The 22,016-nt window shown below is 38.1% G+C and overlaps 1 protein-coding gene across 1 annotated transcript; it reads left to right on the top strand.

The window, feature by feature from the left end:
- Positions 1–16,757: 16,757 nt before the first annotated feature.
- On the top strand, positions 16,758–18,011 carry LOC138337911 (uncharacterized). The gene has a single exon (XM_069288349.1). It carries the CDS (start codon positions 16,758–16,760, stop codon positions 18,009–18,011), a length of 1,254 nt encoding a protein of 417 aa, XP_069144450.1.
- The last annotated feature ends 4,005 nt before the right edge of the window (positions 18,012–22,016 follow it).

Raw genomic sequence — 22,016 nt, 5'->3', positions numbered from 1 at the left:
TTTGTTATTCTAAAAGAAAAGTCTATGTATATTTCATATATGATGAGTCTAAGTAAACTCCATCTGTAAAGTTTTAAATTTTTCCGAACATATTATTAAGTTGTGATATGATGTATGCTAAGGTCTTATCTTAGTCCTCTTTGAGGAAAAAGACACCGGTTACGCCTAAAGGGCACTTTGGGTCGTAACAATAAAGTCTATGATATTTCAATGGAAGCATTGTGTGGTTGAGGAAGCTACTTGGGAAACTAAGAAGGATATGTGAGACAAGTAAGCACAATTGTTTGTCTATTTAGGTACTAGTTCATTCCTTCCTTAACCTATTTATTCTATGTTTGTTACTAGGGAACGAGTGATGGGTAAATTTGTATTTATTCTAAAGATCGTGTTTCATCATCATTGAAAAGCTGCATGGAATATGTGGGCCAGAAATTTTTTTCATAGTACTTGAATTTTACCAACCTAGTCTAGATTCAGATAAAATCGGAGTCTGTGAGGTCGAAGGAGATATGAAAACAATTGGGTTGTCTAATTATTAATTTTATCACATGATTATATATAATTTTCTAAGTAACATATACTACTTTGAAGAATTTAATTCGGGTGAGAAGAACTCCGGGAATGGATCTTAGGATGAACGAGTAGTTTCTGAGTGTACTTGGTTAAAGATGTCTTATCAAATGGGGTCTTAGAAGTATTTAATTTTCCCCTAGTTCTGTGCAAAAAATTGATTCTGGATGTCTGCCTCCACGATGGGGCCGCTAGAAAGGGGTGGCTGCATCCGTGGCGTAGAACATGCAACAAACTCGTACATAAACCTTACAAATATTTTATTATGCACTCTTTTGAAAAATATAGCCATGAAACGAACATAGGAGTCTTTTTCACAATTTTCCAAAATTCTTGTGCGTAAAGGTAAGGTTTTCACTCCCCCAATCCATTTTCAGTTCAGTAGAACCTATTTTCATGGGTAATTATCAATGGGGAAGAGTTTTCATGTGAAATTTACAGTAGGAAAAGCCCTAATATGGATATTAAGATCAAGGATTTGATCTAGGGTTGGTACCATAGACTTCAATTCCTGTAATTAGTGATTGTTTGATTATTCTTGTATTATAATTATTGTGTGTAGATCATAGACAAGCAGAACGAATCTGGAAATGGAAAGTTCAAATATATTAGGGGATTCAAGCTTTTTTCAAGGTAGGTGATCATTGTGATTCTATGATTGTGTTATGTATATTTGGTCTAGATTCATTATGATACATGTATGCATGTGATGTAGCATTATTCATCACATTTGTTGTAAATTATATGGATGAATTACTATATGTAATGAATCACTTCTTCATTGTATGATTATTAATAATGTACTTGTGATTCTAATTGTGGTGTGTGGATTTGAAACATACCACATATCGGTATAATCCCACTTTCTATGTTCTACTATAAATATAGTATCAGTTTCCATGATCCGGCATAAAAATTTGATCGGTTACCTCGTTCTAGTATGCTAACAGTTTAAGATTATCTTCCATGGGAGGACCAATGATTTGTTATAAATGTATATTGGTGAGCATATTATAATCTATACTGTAAATGTTTTGTATTTTTCATGTTTATAATGTTTTATTGACTTACTTTTGTTTATACTTGGTGGGATAGCCACGTGGTTCTACCACTGCACTGTGGTTGTGTAATAATACTGGACTTCCTCTTATTTTTATTGAGTAAAGGGTATCTTCCAATTGCTACTAACAAACCTTGCTAAGAATATCAATGATCAAATTATGGGTGAGGTGTTAGTATGATGGACATCGAAACATTTGTATGTAAACATCTAATGATATAGTGATACTAATTGGAATGATCATATATTTTTTTAGTAGAATCAAAGGAAGAAATATTGTAATAGAATATCTGATTTGGAGGGATAGAAAAAATGATTTACATGGATTGAGTAGGAAATTTATAGAGATAGAATAGATAATATTTAGGTATAGTAATGATGGACCATTAGGAATGTGTTATCTAATTCGATCTATGTAATGGAAAGGATCTCACTCTCAGAGGTATACAACAAAATTGACATGTTATTAGTCTTAAGTATCCTAGAATTTTAGGAATCTTCGAATCATATTCTTTGTCATTCGTGTTATTTTGCATCATTGTATTTCTATATTCCTTAGCTTGTCAAGAACATGGCATCATATTAGTTTGATTCCTTCCATGTTCAGGAAAAATTACTCTGCTTGGCAATTTCAATTAAAAATATTCGTCATCTTAAAAGAATTATAGGGGCACATAGAAGGAAGTGATCCAACTATTATCAATCCTAAAACGCTTGGTCAATGGAAGGTTAAAGATCCTTGGGTGATGACATGGATTTTGGGGTCAGTTGACCCTGTTATTGTTCTTAATCTCTATCTATTCAAGAAATAAAAGTACAATTGGGATTATATTCGAAATGTTAACAACCAAGACCATAACGTAAGGCGCTTGCAATTAATGCATGAAATTTCTATGTATCTCAATGTAGTCTCTCTACTAAAGATTATTTCTCTGGATTTTAGAACATATCGGATGAATTTACTGATATTGTTTATGCTAAAATAGCTTCTAAATCTCTCTCCATCATTCAAGGAGTTCATGAAAAAAGCAAGAGAGATCAATTATTGATGAAATTATACTATGACTTTGAAATTGTTTGCTCTAACATGATGTTCCATGATCCACCTCCCTCATTTGTTGTATCTTTTTGGGAATTACTTTCTGAAGAGTAGCATTTCTTTAAATGAAATGCTTTTCTTAATGGAATTATTATCATTTTTACATTTGTAACTCAATGGAAAGAAAAGGACGTTAATATTGCTAAAACTCCATACAACAGCTGCAAGAAATATGGTAATATTGATACCAATTGTAGAAAAAAATTCTAAAATATTCTCATTATAAGAAATTGCCCCACACGTCCTCATAATCGTGCGGAAAAGGTTCTTCAAGTTGTAATAAATCGCTCCACTACAAATAACTCGTATTCTGTGGGACAAGTTCTTACTCTTGAAATGGTTCAACAAATGATCTTATAAGAGTTTTAAACTTTAGGACTACAATGTATTAAGGCAATATCAAAATATGGCTTTCTGATTCTGGCGCTTTCAATCATATGACCTCCTCAACATATTTACTCAAAAACATTCGTCAGTATACAGGCCCAACAAAAATTCAGGTTTCCAATGGTAGTTTTACCCATTACTAAAAATGGGGATACTACGAAAACTCTCAAGAATGTTTTTGTATCACAAATGCTCTCCAGCAGTCTTATTTCAGTTGGTCGATTTGTAGATACCATGTCACATCCTGGCATACTATCTAGCCGTAACCGCGGTCGTCGTCCTCTCTGAGGACTAAGACTATCCTCTTAGTTTCATTTGATTATATTCATAGGTTGAAAATGTGGAAAAAATTAAAAGTTACATTAAATCTACTCAGAGGTTTACATAGACCTCTACATTCATATAATATAAAGTAGTATCGAGTATACATAGTCCCATCGTATAGAAAGGTTACATAGTATTCTAATATTATTGCACATACATATATATAGGATTGAAGGATAGTCTCAAAGATTGTATAATTTAATACCATCTAAACAATCATACCATTTTGGGCATAGACTTACATCAATGAATAGAAGCCAAATAGAGGTTTATATAAGTAGTACGCAATTAAAGTTGAATGAACATAAAAGTCTTAGAAAACAAAGAAACATCGTAGCAAAGATATTGGTATATCCCTCTTAAAGTAAGGACCTATCCACTTGGATGATAGAGAATATCCAAGCCTTATTCAAGTAAACTCGAATGAGCCTTCAATGTCCGGAACCTAAAATATTAGGGAAAAGGGAAGAAAATGGGGTTAGTACTCCACATGCACTAAGTATAAGACCATATGCACATATAATATCAAAACATGCTAAAGAGGGACATTTACTTGAAACATGCCATTTTACCTCTCTAAAAACCTCATACATTATCAAGAAATTTATATAATCCAACCAAACATGCTTACTAACTCAATCAAGTAATACGCATTCCAACATACCTGAACCCATGATCTACTACAACCCTATCATCAAAGAATAACATCACAAGAATGAATAATAGTTAAATAGCATAATAAGCAACAAAATTACTCTATAATACACATCAAATTAACAAGTACAATGACCAAGCAAAGCCCCGTAACCTTACTCAACCAAGTAGAGTTAAAAAGAAAACATAAACAATATCCAACTTTAACAATTCAATCAAACTAGATATATCAAGAGGATTATCATCATCATATGTAGTCATTTACGTTGTACAATAAACTTATTATTATCATATACATTCATAATATCAACCTCCTAGAGCTTCAATCAATGTCAACTAGAGCAAAGCATAAGTAGAGAATCATACCCCTACCTAGGCTAAGTTAAACAACTCAAGTCACCCTAGTTATTTTATACTTCATTACTTTAATTTAATTAAGGGAACACTTGCCTTAACCAAAAGAGAACACAAAAGAGAAGCGTGGAATCTGGTGTTGTAAACCTTACACAGATGGAAATTGATCTACCAGCAAAAGTAGAACCAAATATAAACGTAGCTTTCTAGGTGGACCTACTAGATAGTCTTCCTATGGGGCCAAAATAGTTCAAGAACTAGGACATAGTATATTCCCTCTTGATACCACATGGTAGTTGGGTCCTGCACTCATGTGAATTAATTGGATGAGTATACCTCTTTGGGAAGTCAACATCTCCTATAGAACTATAGGGAAAATCTTCCTCTTTGTAAAGTCATCACTCCCATTGTCAATTTCACTTGGTGCTAAGCTAAGTCACTTTATGGAAATGTATTTAAGCCTTAAATTATAAATCATATATTAATTTAGGTCATAGGGTCTACCCCTTGTATAATCATCATCATCAATAGCTCAATAAGAATTGCATGATTATATTCGTTTCATTACAATTCATAGAAGTGAGGTTAACACATTAGCATTTCGTAGAATATCAAGACACATAGATAGTTATCACCATCCTTATATAACATACACCTTAATAAACGTCACAACATAGTTAAGACATTTCAATTTAAAATCGTACCACCCAATCATCCTAATATAAGGCATTCTCCAATATAACATCATGAATTAAGCACAATTTTTAATAAGATTCCAAGGAATACAAAGTCTCCTTCATGGTTCATCAGGTAGCACTTACCATAAAACCTCAATTTAAGTCAATTTAGACGTTTAACATCACAATTCAATAATCACCATGATAAAAACACTAGAAGAGTCACTACACCATAATTAAATATCAATTTAATATTTAAAACAAGATTACATAAACCAATTTCAATAGCCTAGATCACATCTCAAGATTACCATGATAGACAACAATACATTCTAATTTGTTAATGATTGGTGTAAAAACATCATCTAATAGTGATTGAACCCATAATCAAGACAATCGAATAAATCACAACCCATTTTTTTTATCAAGATCAACCTATGGTTAAGGGTTAAGGATCATAAACTTAAATTCAACCAAATCATCACAATTGATAACAATCAAGTTAAATTAAATGTTAATATATCCGCTATATCCTAAATAAATTATAATAAACTCATTTCACCACATCAATTCCGTAATTGAATGAAACCCACATGAAAACTCAACTTTTGAAATCCATTTTGAAGGAACCCTTTGAGGAAAGAGTCTCAAAGGTGAATTAGATCCCATACCTTAAAGTTTGCTGAAGATTTGATGGTGAATTCATCCCTTTCTATCCCCCAAACTTCTTTCCTTGTTAGTCTTCAATGGTGAGTCTAAGTAGAGAGAGAGAAAAGAGAGAAGGAAGAGAGTTTATTTGTGAGTTGTTTGTAGATTAATGAGGGTTGGGAGTATTTATTGGGACATAAATCAACTAAATTAGACTCCCTTAAACACCCTGATTAATCACCTTAACTCCTAACTAATTAAATGAAACTATATTTAGTTTGGTAGGAAAGTCGACCCTCACAGACGAGACCTCGAACGACGGGCCATTTATTAGTCGACGGATTGCCCGCCCCCCCCTCTGTCCTGCACTTCTTAGGTAAGTTCAGAGACAATATAGGAGAGGAACTTCATCAAATTTGATAACTGTTGGACAATGGTGGCATCAAAGCCCCGTTAGTCCACATACGGAGCGTAGCTTGTGGCATCGATGCACATTGCTCAGGCAATATTGCCACAAACTGCAAAGGTCCTCCTCAAGGGCCTTTGGTTGGTCCTTGGGGAGTCTTACCTTGATGTTTTGACCATGAAATAACTTAAACACCTTTTAGCTACCCTTTCACAACTTTTCATAATTTTCCAACTCTTAAAAACTAGTCAAATAGGCTATTTGGCACGGTATTACCTCTTTGAACCATCTTCCGAACGTCATAGACATTCTTGAATGTTGTGTCTTTTAAACGTCCTAAATGACCTAAATTCATTAAAATTGACCTAAATGTACTTGGACCTGATGACACCTATGTTAGGCGTTACGACACGTCTTGGATTTTCAAATTGTTACATTATCGCCCCCTCCCCCCTCCCATAGGCATATTCTTTCCCGAATGACACTAAAATTCTTTTGAAAGGAGGAATACACTGAAGACTATCAGACCAACCAATAAACAATAACAAATCAATATATATAATATCATTTCAACAATTCAATTCTAAAATTCAAATTACCACACATAAGGCTCAAGGCACTTCATCATGAGGTATTTTCTTCCCACAACACATATGAGCTCAACATAAATTACACGAGTCCATTAGAAAAAGATAAATATATCAACATGCTACATATAATTTCATAAAGAATCATCATATCAAGATGCACAACATAACTCAGAACAACCAAAAGCAAAATTTCAAGTCCAAAGGCATTATTCACAGTAACTTCTATGTGAAGTATTAAAAATGCATATTGTTGCAAGACATCATAAAAAATCAAGAAAACTCATTTCTTAGTCATACTTATATTATTAAAAAGAAAGAATAACCTTAATTATCAATAAATGAGGGTAATGTGACTTCATGTCGGCCTAGGCCTCCCATGTTGCACCCTCTACTAAGTAATTATTAACACCTTTATGGAAGCCACCTCTTTTTTCCTTAACTTCTTGACTTTCTTATCAAGAATTTGAACCGAAACTTTTTCATAGGATAGGTTATCCTTGACACCTAGGACCTCAATAGGAAGAACGAACTCAGGATCACCGATACAAATTTTTAACATCGAAACATGAAAAATCGGATCAATCGAAGCTAATTCAGTTGGAAGTTTCAATTCATATGCAACCTTACCAACCCTTTGCAAAATTTCGTAGAGACCCACATAACGACCACTCAATTTCCCCTTCTTTCCAAATCGAACCACCCCTTTCATTGGTGAATATTTATGTACACCTTATCACCTCCTTCAAACTCCAAATCCCTTATCCTATGATCGGCATAATGCTTTTGCTTAATATAGGTCATTTGTAACCGATTCCTTATGATATTAAACTTTTCCAAAGTCTTATAAACCCAATTAGGACCAAGAAGCAAAGGCTCACCCACTTCAAAACATCCAATAGAAGACATTTGCCACCTACCATACAAGGCTACATAGGGAGCCAAAGAAATGGATGAATGAAAACTATTATTATAAGAAAACTCCACCAAAAGATAATTTCAATTCAAATTCTCTTTCAAATAAATAATGCAAGCCCTAAGAATATCCCCAAGGTGAGTTCCACTTGACCATCTGTTTGGGGATAAAAAGTTGTACTCAACTTCACCTTAGTACCCAAACCTTTTTTGAAAGATCTCCAAAACCTAGATGTCAATCGTGCACCCTGATCCGATATGATGGATAACAGAATACCATGGCGACAAAAAATTTTATATGTGGATGATCCATGAATAATCTTCCCTCAAATAAGTATACTTGAAGAGAATAATGTGAGCGGACATAGTCAACCTATCCACAACCACCCATATGGAATAATTTGACTTTTGAGTCCTAGATAAACCTACGGCAAAGTCCATATTGATGTTTTCCCACATCAATGTAGGAATTTGTATGTTTTTTAAGCCACCGGCCTTTTGGTATTCGGCCTGTACTTGTTTGAAATTTGGACACTTAGCAACGAACTTTGTTATTACCCATTTAAAACCTTCCCACCAATATATTTTCGTTAGTTCATGGTATATTTTTTTATAACCCGGATAAATGGAGTGATGAGACCCATGAGCTTTTTCTAGGCTCCAGTCCCTGAAGTCATTTACATTCGGAACACACAATCTTCCTTGGTACATTAACATACAATCCCCTTAAGGATAATAACTCATTTAAATTGCCGAGACATGGTTATTTAAACTCTATTAATGGTTTATCACGATGTGGTTTGGACTTCATCTAAATAAATAGAGATTACACAAAGTTATGATGGACTATAACACCCCCATCCGGAGAACCTTCCAATCTCACTCCCAACCTAGCTAACCTATGAACTTCCCTCTCTAGGTCCTTCTTGGCTTCGTCAATGTGAGATACACTACCCATAGTCATACAACTTAGAGCAACCACCTCCTATGCCATACGTTCAACTCATTTTGGTAAACATATATTGGAAACTCTTATGGTTGGTAAAGACGGCAACATGAACCCCATACAAGTAATGTCTCCATATTTTCAAAGGAAACACCATAACACCTAATTCAATGTCAAGGGTAGGATAGTTACTCTCATGTACCTTAAGTTGCCTAGAGGCATATGCTATCACTTTCCTATGTTTCATAAGGACACACCCTTATCCTACTCGTGATGAATCAGAATACACAAAAAAACCCTTTGTACCCTCTGATAAAGTCAACACCGGAGCGGAAGCCTATCTTTTAGCAATTGGAAACTCTTCTCACATGCCTCTGACCAATTAAATTAATTACTCTTTTGGGTCAAAGTAGTCAAGGGGGATGCAATGGATGCAAAACCATCCATAAACATCCGAAAATAACACGCTAGACCCAACAAACTCCCAATGTCGATTGCGATTAAAGGTCTAGGCCAATTCTTGACCACCACCGTTTTTCTTGGGTCTACCTCAAATCCTTCACTAGAGATATTATGCCCAAGAAACATCACCGATCTCAATAGAAAATCACACTTTCTATATTTGCTAAATAGTTGTTGTCCTTTAAGGGTTTGCGGTACCACCCTCCAATGACCTATGTGATCATACTCATTGTTCGAATATACAAAGATGTTGCCAGTGAACAAAATGACAAATGAATCTAGTAAATTTCGAATAACCCTATACTTTAGGTCCATAAATGTCGTTGGAGTATTATTGATACCAAAAGACATTACCAAGATCTCATAGTGACCATACCTAGTCCGAAAGGCCGTCTTTGTTACATCCTCACCACTAACCCTTAGTTGGGTATATCCCAATCTCATGTTATTTTTTGAAAAGTAGCTAGCCCCTTGGAGTTGATCAAAGAATTCGTCAATCTAAGGGAGACGGTACTTATTCATAATGGTGACCTTTTGGAGTTGGTGGTAGTCAATACACAGTCTCAAGGACCCATCCTTCTTCTATACAAAAAAAATGGAGCACCCCACAGATAAATACTAGGCCTTAGAAAACCGTTATTTAGTAAATCCTTGAGTTGAATCTTCAACTCTTTCAATTCCGCCAGAATCATCCGATCAGGAGGAATTGCAGTAGGATTTGTATCCGCTAGCAAATAAACGCCAAATATATTTCCCATTGGGAAGGAATACCAAGAAGGTCATTAAAAAAACCTTTAAAAATTAACTCACTACAGGGACCGACTTAATGGGAGGAATGTCGGAGTCTAAATCTTGGACTCTTGCTATATGATATAGACACCCTTTTGATATTATTTTGCATGCTTTTAGACAAGATATTATACGACCTCTAGGAATACTGTTTCCCCACTTCTAGTCAAAAGCAGGTTCATTTGGAAATTTAACCCTCACAACTCTTGTCCTACAATCAAAGGAGGCAAAACATGCATGAAACCAACAAATGCCCAATATAATATCGAACTCAAACATGTTATGTTCTACAAGGTTAACATAAAAAACTCTATTTAGCAACATTATAGGACAATTTTTGTGTATTGTTCTTGGAAAAACCAACTCACCCACCGTAGTAGACACTATAAAACGTTCATGCAAAATGCCGGTAAAAATTTCAAAATTTTTAGCTACAAGAGGTGTAACAAATAATAAAATAAACCCGGGATCAAATAAGGAATACACATATATAGAGAAGAGTTTCAGTTTACCGGTAACCACATTGGGAGAGGTCTCTCACTCACCCCTACAGCGTAGAGCATAAAAGCGGTTCTTCTTGGGCGAATCACTACAAAATGTTACTTGATTTTTACCACCCCTCTCTTGACCTTAAATTTTGGACAATCTCTCATCATGTGATCACTCTTTACACAACTAAAACAATTACATATTCCTACCAAGCACTCATAGAACTGCCTCTTTCCTCACATGGCATATGTAGTCTTCTCATTTGATGAGTTTCTACTCCATCCCTTTTTATGTCTCAATTTATTTCCCTTTTCATCACGAGCCTTCGGGAACTTGGAGGGAACTTTATTAGAAACCCACTTCTTAAATCTAGGCTTGTCTTGTATTTCAAGACTATTCTTTGAAGAACCTCCATTAAATGATCTTGATATGTTGGCATCTCTACTCTTTCTCTTGGCCCTTGCTTCCTCAACCCTTCTTGCATGCACCATATGATTGGAAAAGTTCATGTTGTCATGCACCATGGCCGAATGGCACTCCTCTTCTAAATCTTCCAACACCCCCGTCAAAAAATGACTCATTTGGTCTCAAGGATCGGAAACCAAAGAAGGAGAATATGTGGACAATTTAATGAATTCCAAAGGGTATTCATGAACACTTCTTCCTCCTTGGCGAAGGTTGATGAAGTCAACCACTTTTTCCTCCATCATCTACCTAAGAAAAAACCAATCTAGAAAAGCCTTGTTAAAGATATCCCAATGAAATGGACCACCCCTCAATAGCCTGTTATCCCTCCATTGCGCCTACCATGCTTGTGCCACATCCTTTAGTTGATAGGACGCTAACTCGACCTTCTTAGTCATGGACAACCCCATCGCCAAAAGTATCTTCTAGACATCATCGATTAATTATTGAGGGTCTTCATCAATCTTAGACCCTTACAAAGTAGGAGTATTAATCCGATTGAAATCTCTTAGACAAGAAGCCATAGTGGTTACTTATTGTTGAAGACGGGGTACAACCCTTCGGTCGGCTTGGGCTGTTATAGATTGGGCTTAGACAGTAACAGCTTAAGCCAATTGAATGAAGGCATACCTTATATCTCATCCGTCAAAGGTGGAGGGTTGACCGGAGCTTGGTCAATATTTGCATATACTTCAAGTGGAGGAAACTGCTCACCACGGGGTGGAGCTCCCTTATTTTAAATTTTCTCCTCAAGTCTTGGAGCTGCATTCTTTTGAGTGATCATGTTTCCTATAAGAACAAAAATATAATTAGATGCAAAATAACACCATAAGTATACCCTAATGGCGCGATATAGGATTTCAAGGAAATAGAGTGATTCATATTCATAACTGTGGCGCACTCCATCATTATGAATAATAATCTACATAGACGTGTTAAAGAGAAAGACATAACTCATTGATATTCAAACTGGCTCTGATACCAAGTTTGTCACATTTTGACTTACCCTCTAGACTTAACCGGCTTTGTTGTCCTCTTGAGTACGAAGACTAGAACTTTAGTCTCATGTCAGTACATTTACAAGTTTAAAATGCGAAAAAATTTAAAACATTCATTACATTTACTTGGAGGCTACATAGTACTCTATATACACATAACATATAATCGTATCGAGTATACATAGACCCTTCGTATAGGAAGGTTACATAGCTTTATACTTTTATTACACATACTTATAGATAAGTTAGAAGCATAGTCTGAAAGATTGTCTCATATCATACTATCTAAACGATCATGCAATTTTTGGGCATAGCCCAACATTAATGTAAAGAAACCACATATTGGCTTATATAAGTCGTACACAATGAAAGTGGAACAAACAAAAAAGTCTTAGAAAACAAAGAATCTTCGTAGGAAAGATATTGGCATCGTCCTAAGAATGTGAGGAGCTATAAACTAGGATTATAGAGAATATCCAAATCTTTTTCAAGTCGTCTCGAATGAGCCTTCAATAACCGACACCTAAAATCTTTGGAAAAAGGGAATAACATGGGGTTAGTACTCCATATATACTAAGTATGAGACCTTATGCACATATAATATCAAAACATGCTAAAAGTTACATTTAGTCAAAACGTGCCATTTCACGTCGTTAAAAACCTCATACATCATGAAGCAAGTCAAACCAACCAACCAACCATGCTTACTAACTCAAATGAGTAATACATATCCTAACATACCTAAACCCATAAGCCACTACACCCGTATAATCAAGGAATAACATCACAAGTATGTATAAGAGTTTATCATGTTATAATAAGCAAGACAAAAAATCATGAATCCTCATCAAACCAACAAGTGCAATGACTAAGCAAAGCCCCGTAATCTTGCTCAATCAAGAGGATCCTCATCATCATATATAGTAATTTTCTTTGTAGCATCAACATATTATAGTCATATACATCATTATCATATACATACATAATATCAACTTCCTAAAGATTGCATCAAGGTCAACTAGTGAATGACATAAGTAGATTCCTATACCCGTACCTAGGCTAAGTTAAACCTCTCAAGTCTCCTTAGTCAGTTTATACTTCATTACTTCAATTTAATTTAGGGAACAGTTATGTAATGACCCTTCTTGTCATTTTTAGTGTTATATCTTCTTTACATCGTTTAGAGCGTTCCAATAGCGATATCAAGTCATATATGACTTCCTGGGACTGACAGATTGGTCACCTGGTTATTCGTTTTGTTATTGTGTGAGCTTTAGTATTTTTTGACCTTATGAACCTTGAATGATCATTTTTGATCAAATGTTCAAGAAGATGACATCAGAATCAAATTCTGACGATTCCATTAGTTCCGTAAAGGTCATTTTAGTCTAGTAGCATTGTCCACATGACTCCCAAAGTTTTCAGTGTGAGTTGGTGTGATTAGGCATTTTAAGTTTAAGTTTAAAGGTTAAGTTTGACTTTAGTCAACATTCCGAGTAAACGCGCTCGGATGAGAATTCCGTCAGCGCGGTTAGCTCCGGAATTTCGAGTTTGGTATAGTTTGACACTTCTTTCGGGTTTTGAGGTTTTTTTGTGCCCTTTTGTGGTTTTTGACTTAAAATTGCCAATGGAAGTGGGACACACATATTATCGAGATTACTTCTGATGAAAATTTCGACAACGCCTTTGAGTCCGGAATGTCGACTTTGGTAGGGTAGCATATCTGTTTTGTTTTTATCAGGTTTCAAACGTATTCCGAGAACCCGTCGGAGACTTTAAAGAAAGTTGGAAAAGCTGAATCTGGTGCAGCCCTTTTAACGACCAGAAAATGGGGTTCTAACGACTAGATTCGTCCTTATAAAAACCCAACTTTAAGCCTTTGTGTCTTACTTTGAAATTTCGATATTTTGAGCTATACAACTCTAAATTGGGCGATTCAAAAGGCTAAGTTGTGAAATTTTTCGAGAGAAACACAATGGTGAGCTTGGAATCTGATTTGGAGACCCGATTTTAGATAATTTTTGGGTTTTAACTGCGTCATAGCTCATTTTCGAGCACAAGTTTTGGGAAATTTTAGAAGGTGATTTCTTGGCCAGTTTAGGTCAAAATCTACTGATTCAAGAGCCTATATTGTGGGGTTTTTCGTGAGTATCATCGTGGTGTGATTGGTTTTGGCTGTTGGACCTTCTTTTTTGATAAAATCTTTTAAGTACCTGCTGCCATTGTTGCTGATTTTTACCTTAGAATTTGGGTTTTTTTGTTGCATGTTCATGTTGGGAGTGTCTTAAGTCCTGAATTGTGTTCCATTATGGTATACAAGTTCCGAGAGGTTTTTAGGACTTTTATTTGGGGTTATTTCTGGATTTCTCAACGCGGATGCCACTTTTTCCATTTTGACGGCGAAATTGACCCGTCTCCGTTTCTTGCGATTTTAGTGTTTAAATGTCCGCAATAACGTCGTGACTCTATTTCTTATAGTGTATCAATGTTGTTATTAATTGACCTTCTTTGCTATATTAATTACTTGTATGTTTGAATACTGGTTATCACAAGTATGTTGGGCCTTAGTTTAGGTTTGACTATGGTTTTCCTCAGAAATGCATGATTCAAAGTCGGTAGGACTTAGTTTAGCCCCGACGTCGCTCTGCCGGCTTAAATCCTTGTAAACTGATGTAGCAGACTTGAGTCTGATAGTTTGGTATTTAGAAAGACGATGAGCTTGCTCTAGCGATAGTTACTCTTATTTCTTCGATGTTAAGGCTTCTCGAGGTACGTCAGTGACAATGAATTCCGCTCTGTGATTCAAAGATGAGTTCGATTAAGCTTTAAGGACATACATTGATTTGCTATGTCTGGATGGTGTTCCACGGGTTTATATGATTATGGATAGATAAACAGTCTTGCAGCAGCTATATCGACATCTTTGTCGGGTATCCGGATTTAAGTTTCAGCCTCGAACATCCAAATATCAATGTAGAGCATCCGGTTAGAGGTCCAGCCTCATGTATGTAGAGCATCCGGTTAGAGGTCCAGCCTCAAGTATGTAGAGCATCTGGTTAGAGGTCCGACCTCAGTTACCTATATTTTGCAATTGGCTACTTGTGTAATTCTAGTGAGTGTCCGGTTCAAGGCCCAACCTCCGTACCGTTAGATTCTACTTTTTGGTTTTGTGTTCTTTGGCCTCAAGTTCTATTCTCCTTAAGTTATAGTTATTTTGTGTACTCGCCAGTCTTATGGGGGTCCGTTCGGGTTTTTATTTAACCTTGTGCACGAGTGTACCTTCTGGGCTTATGGTGGGTCAAGTTAGGTGTAGTTGGCTTATTTATATTAATTAAGGTAGATCTTTATACACTCATGTGCATTATTGTGCTACTTAGCCTTCTGTTCTTGACCTCTAGTTTTGTGATTCCGTCTTTTCATAGTGCTTTACTTTTCTATATCAGTCGGCCTATGATGCCTATTGGGTACCTATTATTTGGTATTCATGCTATGCTCTGAATCTCTTTTCGTGATGCAGGTCCGAGCACCAGTAGTCAGCGTTGATCGAGTTTGGAGCATTTCTAGTCTGGAGACAGGGGTGAGCACATAGTGTTTTGTACTATTTAAGTCTCCATCTTTTTATATAAAGACTTGTCTTTTACTTTTTGAGACAATCTAGTTTCTGTGGTCCACTGTCGGGACTTGTACTCGTTTTGTTGGTAGCTTTGTATAAGTGACTTCGAGGCTCTTGGAGGGATCCTTAATTGTATTATGTTTTGGTTTGCTTATGTTGTTATAGTAATTTTTCTTAGTCTTTTTTAGTTTCTAACCTAACACCCATTATGTGTTGTTCTGGGTTGTGGTTTGGCTTACCTAATGATGGGTTATAGTAGGTTCCTTCACGGCTCGAGAAATTGGGTCGTGACAAGTTTGTATCAGAGCCCTAGGTTAAAAATGGTCTCACTTTTACAGAGGTAACGTCTAGTATAGTCTTGCGGATCAGTGCGGAGACGTCCGTAACTTATCTTCAGGAGGCTACAACATGTATTTAGGAACATATCCATTTTGTTTCAAATTCGTGCCGCGTGTGTCTTGTTTGTTTTTTAAAATAATTGTTGTTTCAATCTATTACAGGATGGCTTGCACGCGAGGCGGTGTGTTCGGAGGAGATGCACCCGGAGCCTTAACTTGGGGTAGACGTCGACCACGAGGTCGAGGTAGGGCTACAGCACTGGCCAGGGATATGGAGGAGGAGCCTCACGCAGTTCATGTACCGCCACAGCCTGTGGGGCCAAGGCCAACCCAGCAACCACCCGCAGCAGTTGCAGCACCTGATCTGCATTCCCTCTTGACTAAGATATTAGCAAATATTGGGAATATGCGACAAGCAACAGCAGCAGCACTACCATCACCATCGCTGCCAGATTAGCCGCCACTAGTTCATGTGGCCGCCCCACTAGACTTAGAGGTTAGGGAGATACCACTGCGGGATTAGAAGATTCTTGGGGTTTTCCAGAGGTTGGCACCGCCTATATTCTCAGGGGCGATTGGGGAGGATGCTCGCGAGTTCCAGTTCACTTGCCAAGAGCATTTACAGTCATTAGGACTTTTGGAGTTGAGAGGAGCTGACTTTCCCGCTCATCAGTTGCGTGGGCCAGCCAAGCTGTGGTGGCGCATGTATCGAGAGTCTAGGCCAGTTGGATCTCCTACTGTATCTTGGAGTGAGTTCTTAGAGGCTTTCTTGTCTCGGATCATGCCATAGAGCGTCAGAGATAGGCTTCGTGATTAGTTCTCTAGGTTGGAGCATGGATCTATGACTGTTTCAGACTATGAGGAGAGGTTCCATGAGTTGTCTTGCCATGCTACTATGATCCTGCCCACAGAGGGAGAGAGAGTTCATTGTTTTGTACGTGGTTTGTGATGCTATTTGAGGGTTGACACAGAGCATATGGTTTCAGCTGGTCGTTCTTTTCTTGATGTGGTCGATCATGCCCGACCCATGGAGCATATTCATCATGAGGCCGAAGGGGGCAGCAATAAGAGGGCACGCTACCAGGGCAGCAATAGCGAGTCGCAAACTACGGGGAGGGACTCATATGATAGGCCACGTCATAGGTTTCTGCAGGGTCAGACCAGTCGGCTTGTTCAGGCACAATTACCTATTTCTGAGGGAGGCCAATATCAGCATAGTGGTCCTAGTACATGCCAGAATTCGAGGGGATCAGATTCCTTTCCTTCATGCCACGGTCGGGTTACTACAGGGCGTTCAACTTCGGGGTGTTATGATAGTAGTGCTCTTAACCATTGGTCTAGAGAATGCCCCCAGCGAGGTCGGGGGACGATTGTACCAGCTCCAACTACTTCTAAACCTGTTTCAGCTGTGTCTTCTTCGGCTAGAAGAGGTTGTCAGATTCAGGACCGTCGAGAGAGTTCACAGGGTACCACGGGTGGAGCTCAGGGAGGCATGTCAGGTGGTAGACCGGGTGCAACAGGTAGAAGTGCTCAGGGCCATTTCTATGCTGCCCCGGCAAGGGCGGCGTTTGAGGCATTTGACAATGTCATATCAGATACGCTTTTCTTGTGCCATCGGCCTGCTACAGTATTATTTGATCCAGGGTCCACATTCTCGTATGTATCTATTTATTTTGCTCCCCGATTGGGTATGAGGTCAAAGTCTTTGGCAGAGCCTGTTCAGGATTCGACCCCGGTAAGTGAGTTCTTTGTAGTGGATCAAGTATTGCGGTCTTGCTTAGTGACTATCCAGGGTTATGATACTAGAGCTGATCTTATTATACTAGATATGATTGATTTTTATGTGATTTTGGGCATGGACTGGTTATCCCCATATAATGTGGTCTTGGATTGCTATGCCAAGACTGTTACCTTATCCATGCCTGTTGTTCCCCCGGTATTATGGCAGGCTTCTTATAGTCACACACCGACGGGTATAATCTCTTTTATTCAAACTAGGTTGTTGGTTGCTTCTGGGTGTTTAGCGTATTTGGCCCACATCAGAGATGTGAGTAGGGAGGGCCCTTCACTTGACTCAGTTCCTGCGGTTAGAGAGTATGAAAATGTATTCCCTACATATCTACTTGGCCTACCCGTAGAGCGTGACATTTATTTTGCTTTAGATTTGGAGCCTGGCACCCGTCCTATTTCTATTCCGCCTTATCGGATGATTCTTTCAGAGCTCAGATAACTCAGTGTTCAGTTAAAGGACCTCTTAAAAAAGGGGTTCATTCATCCGAGTGTGTCACCTTGGGGTGCTCCTGTTCTGTTTGGGAAAAATAAGGATGGGACTTTGAGGATGTGCATTGACTACAGGCAGGTGAACAACGTGAAAGTGAAGAAATGTTACCCTATGCCTCGTATAGATGATTTTTTTGATCAGTTTCAGGGTGCCGCCGTATTTTCTAGGATTAATTTGAGTTTCGGGTACCATCAGCTGAGGATTAGAGCAGCAGACATCCCTAAGACTACATTTAGGACTCGTTACGACCATTATAAGTTCCTTGTGATGTCTTTTGGGTTGACTAATGCCCCAGCCGACTTTATGTACTTGATGACACATGTGTTAAGGCCGTACCTTGATTCATTTGTTATCATCTTCATGGATGAAATATTGGTACACTTGCGGAGCCGGAGTGAGCATGAGCAGCATTTGAGGATAGTTCTCCACACTTTGAGAGATCAGCAGCTTTATGCCAAGTTCTCAAAGTGCAAGTTTTGGCTTGCATCTATAGCATTCTTGGGGTACGTTGTTTCCAATAAGGGTATTAGGGTAGATACGACGAAGATTGAAGCTATTCGTTATTGGGAAAGACTCACTTCTGTTACTAAGGTTCGTAGCATTGTCGGGTTAGCGAGTTACTACAGGCGTTTTGTTGAGGGCTTTTCTACTATTGCATCTCCTTTGACTCGGTCGACTCGCCAGAATATTCCCTTTGTATGGTCGGAGGAGTGTGAGATGAGCTTTCTGAAGCTCAAGGAGTTGCTTACTAGCGCTACTATATTGACTCTTCCGATTGAGGGCGAGGGTTTAACGATTTATTGTGATTCATCTGGTGTTTGTGTTGGTTGTGTATTGATGCAGCAGGGCAGGGTTATTGCGTATGTGTCGAGGAAGTTTAAGGTCCTTGAGCGCAACTACCCCACCCATGACTTGGAGTTGGCAGCGGTAGTTTTCGCGCTTATGATTTGAAGGCACTACTTGTATTGAGTTTGATGTGAGATATATACTGACCACAAGAGTCTTCAGTACATCATGAGCCAGAGGGACCTTAATTCAAGGCAGCGTCGTTGGATTGAACTCCTGAAGGATTATGATCTCTCCATTCTCTATCATCCGGGCAAGGCAAACGTGGTAGCAGACGCCTTGAGAAGAAAGATAGTGAGTATGGGTAGTCTAGTATTCTTATCTGCAGGTTAAAGACCCTTGGCTTTGGACATTGAATTTTTAGCCAATAGCATGGTTCGATTAGATATCTCAGATTCTAAACGCGTCTTGGCTTATATGGGAGTTCAGTCTTGTTTGTATGATAGGATCCATGGTTGTCAGTTTGAGGATAGTGCCGAGAGGTTGTCTCGTATCTACATTCGGAAGGTGGTTCGACTTCATGGGGTGCAAGTTTCTATTATATCAGATCGGGGTTCTCAGTTCACATCTAGCTTTTGGAGGACCTTTCAGGATGAGTTGGGCACCCGGGTTCACCTGAGCACAGCTTTCCACCCTTAGACTGATGGCAAATCAGAGCGCACTATTCAAGTTTTTGAGGACATGCTACGGGCTTGTGTTTTGGAGTTTGGTGGTCAATGGGACCAGTTTTTGACTTTCGCTGAATTTGCTTATGACAACAACTACCCTTCTAGCATTTAGATGGCCCCTTTTGAGGCCTTGTATGGTAGGCGTTGTCGCACTCCAGTGGGCAAGTTCGATTCTACAGATCCTTGGCCGCGAGGTACAGATTTGATTCAGGAGGATTTGGAGCAGGTGAGAGTGATTCAGGATAGACTTAGGACAACTCAGAGAAGGCACCAGAGTTATGAAAATCGAAGGCGTCGACATTTGAGATTCTCTGTTGGTGATCCGGTATTTCTCCGTGTGTCCCCCATGAAGGGTGTGATGAGATTTGGGAGGCGGGGTAAGCTTAGCCCAGGTATATTTGGCCTTTTGAGATAGTTCAGACATTTGGGGAGGTTCCATGTCTCGATGCTACGCCGATATATTCCTGATGAGTCCCATGTGCTCCAGTATGATGCAATTGAGTTGGATGATCATTTGACATTTGTAGAAGAACCAGTTTCCATTCTAGCCAGAGATGTGAGGAAATTGCGCTCGAGAGCCTTTCCTATTTTTAAGGTCCGTTGGAGGCATCGTTCAGTCGAGGAGGCTAGTTGGGAGACCAAGCAGGAGAAGCAAGAGAAGTTTCCTAGCTTGTTTGAGCCTTCAGGTTCTTCTTGACCCTTACTTTCGCGGACGAAAGCTTTTTTTAGTAGTTGATATTGTAATGACCGTTGTTGTCATTTTTAGTGTTTTATCTTCTGTATATCGTTTAAAGCGTTCCTATAGCGATTCCAAGTCATTTATGACTTACTAGGACGGACAGATCAATCACCTGGTCATTCGTTTAGTTATTGTGTGAGCTTTAGTATTTTTGGAGCTTATGAACCTCGAACGATCTTTTTCGATCAAATGTTCAAGAAGATGACATCAGAATCCAATTCTGACGATTCCATCAGTCCTGGAAGGTAATTTTAGTCTAGTAGCATTGTCGACATGACTCCCAATGTTTTCAGTGTGAGTTGGTGTGATTAGGCGTTTTAACTTTATGTTTAAAGGTTAAGTTTGTCTTTAGTCAACATTCTGAGTAAACGCGCTCGGATGAGAATTCTGTCAGTGCGGTTAGCTCCGTAATGCGAGTTTAGTCTAGTTTGACCCTTCTTTCAGGTTTTGAGGTTTTTGACATTTTTCTGAGCCCTTTTGTGGTTTTAGACTTAAATGGCCAATGGAACTGGGACCCACATTTTATCGAGATGACCTCTGATGAAAATTTTGACTGCTCCTTTGAGTCCGGAATGTCGGCTTTGGTAGGGTAGCATATCTGTTTTATTTTAATCAGTTTCCGAAAGGATTACGAGCACCCGTCGGAGACATTAAAGAAAGTAGGCAAAGCTTCATCTGGTGCATCCCTTTTAAAGATCAGAAATTGGGGTTTTAACGACAAAAAATTGGGGTTTTAGCGACCAGATTCGTCCTTATAAAAGCCCAATTTTCAGCCTTTGTGTCTTACTTTGAAATTTTGATATTTTGAGCTATACAACTCCAAATTGTGCGATTCAAAAGGCTAAGTTGTGAGATTTTTTGAGGGCAACGCATTGGTGAGCTTGGAACCGGATTTGGATACCAAGTTTGAGGTAAATTTTGGGTTTTAAAATCTATCATAGCTCATCTTCGAGCACAAGATTTGGGAAATTATAGAAGGTGATTTCTTGGCTATTTTAGGTCTGAATCTAGTGATTCGAGAGCATATATTGTGGGGTTTTTTGTGAGGATCATCGTGGTGTGATTTATTTTTGCTGTTGGACCTTCATTTTTGATAAAATCTTGTATGTAGCTGCTGCCATTGTTTCTGATTTTTAGCTTAGAATTTGCATTTTTTTGGTGCATATTAATGTTGGGACTATCTTGAGTCCTGAATTGTGTTCCATTATGGTATACAAGTTCCGAGAGTTATTTAGGACTTTTATTTGGGGTTAATTTTGGACTCCACGCGGATCTCACTTTTTTCATTTTGACCACGAAATTAACCTGCCTCCGTTTCTTGCGATTTTAATGTTTAAATGACCGTAATAATGTCGTGACTCTATTTCTGATAGTGTATCAATGTTTCGAGGCCTTTAAGAAAGTAAAAGATCTTGGGAAGTGAATTTTGGAGTGCGTGTGATCTGCGTTCAGGTAGACTACGATTTCTCTTCTTAGATTGAACTCGAACATGTGAATGCATGTTGATTAGTTGATATTTGGGTTGGGTAGTTATTGGATCATGCGTAGGTGTTAAAAATAATTTTTTCGACCTTTTTCTTTGAATTATCGGCTAACTGTGAGCTTGTTTATTGTTATTTATTTACCTTATTTGCTATATGAATTACTTGTATGTTTGCATACTAATTATCAGAAGTATGTTGGGCCTTAGATTAGGTTTGA

Source organism: Solanum lycopersicum, chromosome 8 (assembly GCF_036512215.1).
Source record: "Solanum lycopersicum chromosome 8, SLM_r2.1".
Lineage (NCBI taxonomy): Eukaryota > Viridiplantae > Streptophyta > Magnoliopsida > Solanales > Solanaceae > Solanum > Solanum lycopersicum.
Note: the sequence above shows the minus strand (reverse complement) of the source record. Positions and strands in the feature narration are given on the sequence as shown.

Coding starts and splice junctions, on each gene's coding strand:
- LOC138337911 (XM_069288349.1), top strand. CDS start 16,758: ATGGTTTCAGCTGGTCGTTCTTTTCTTGATGTGGTCGATCATGCCCGA.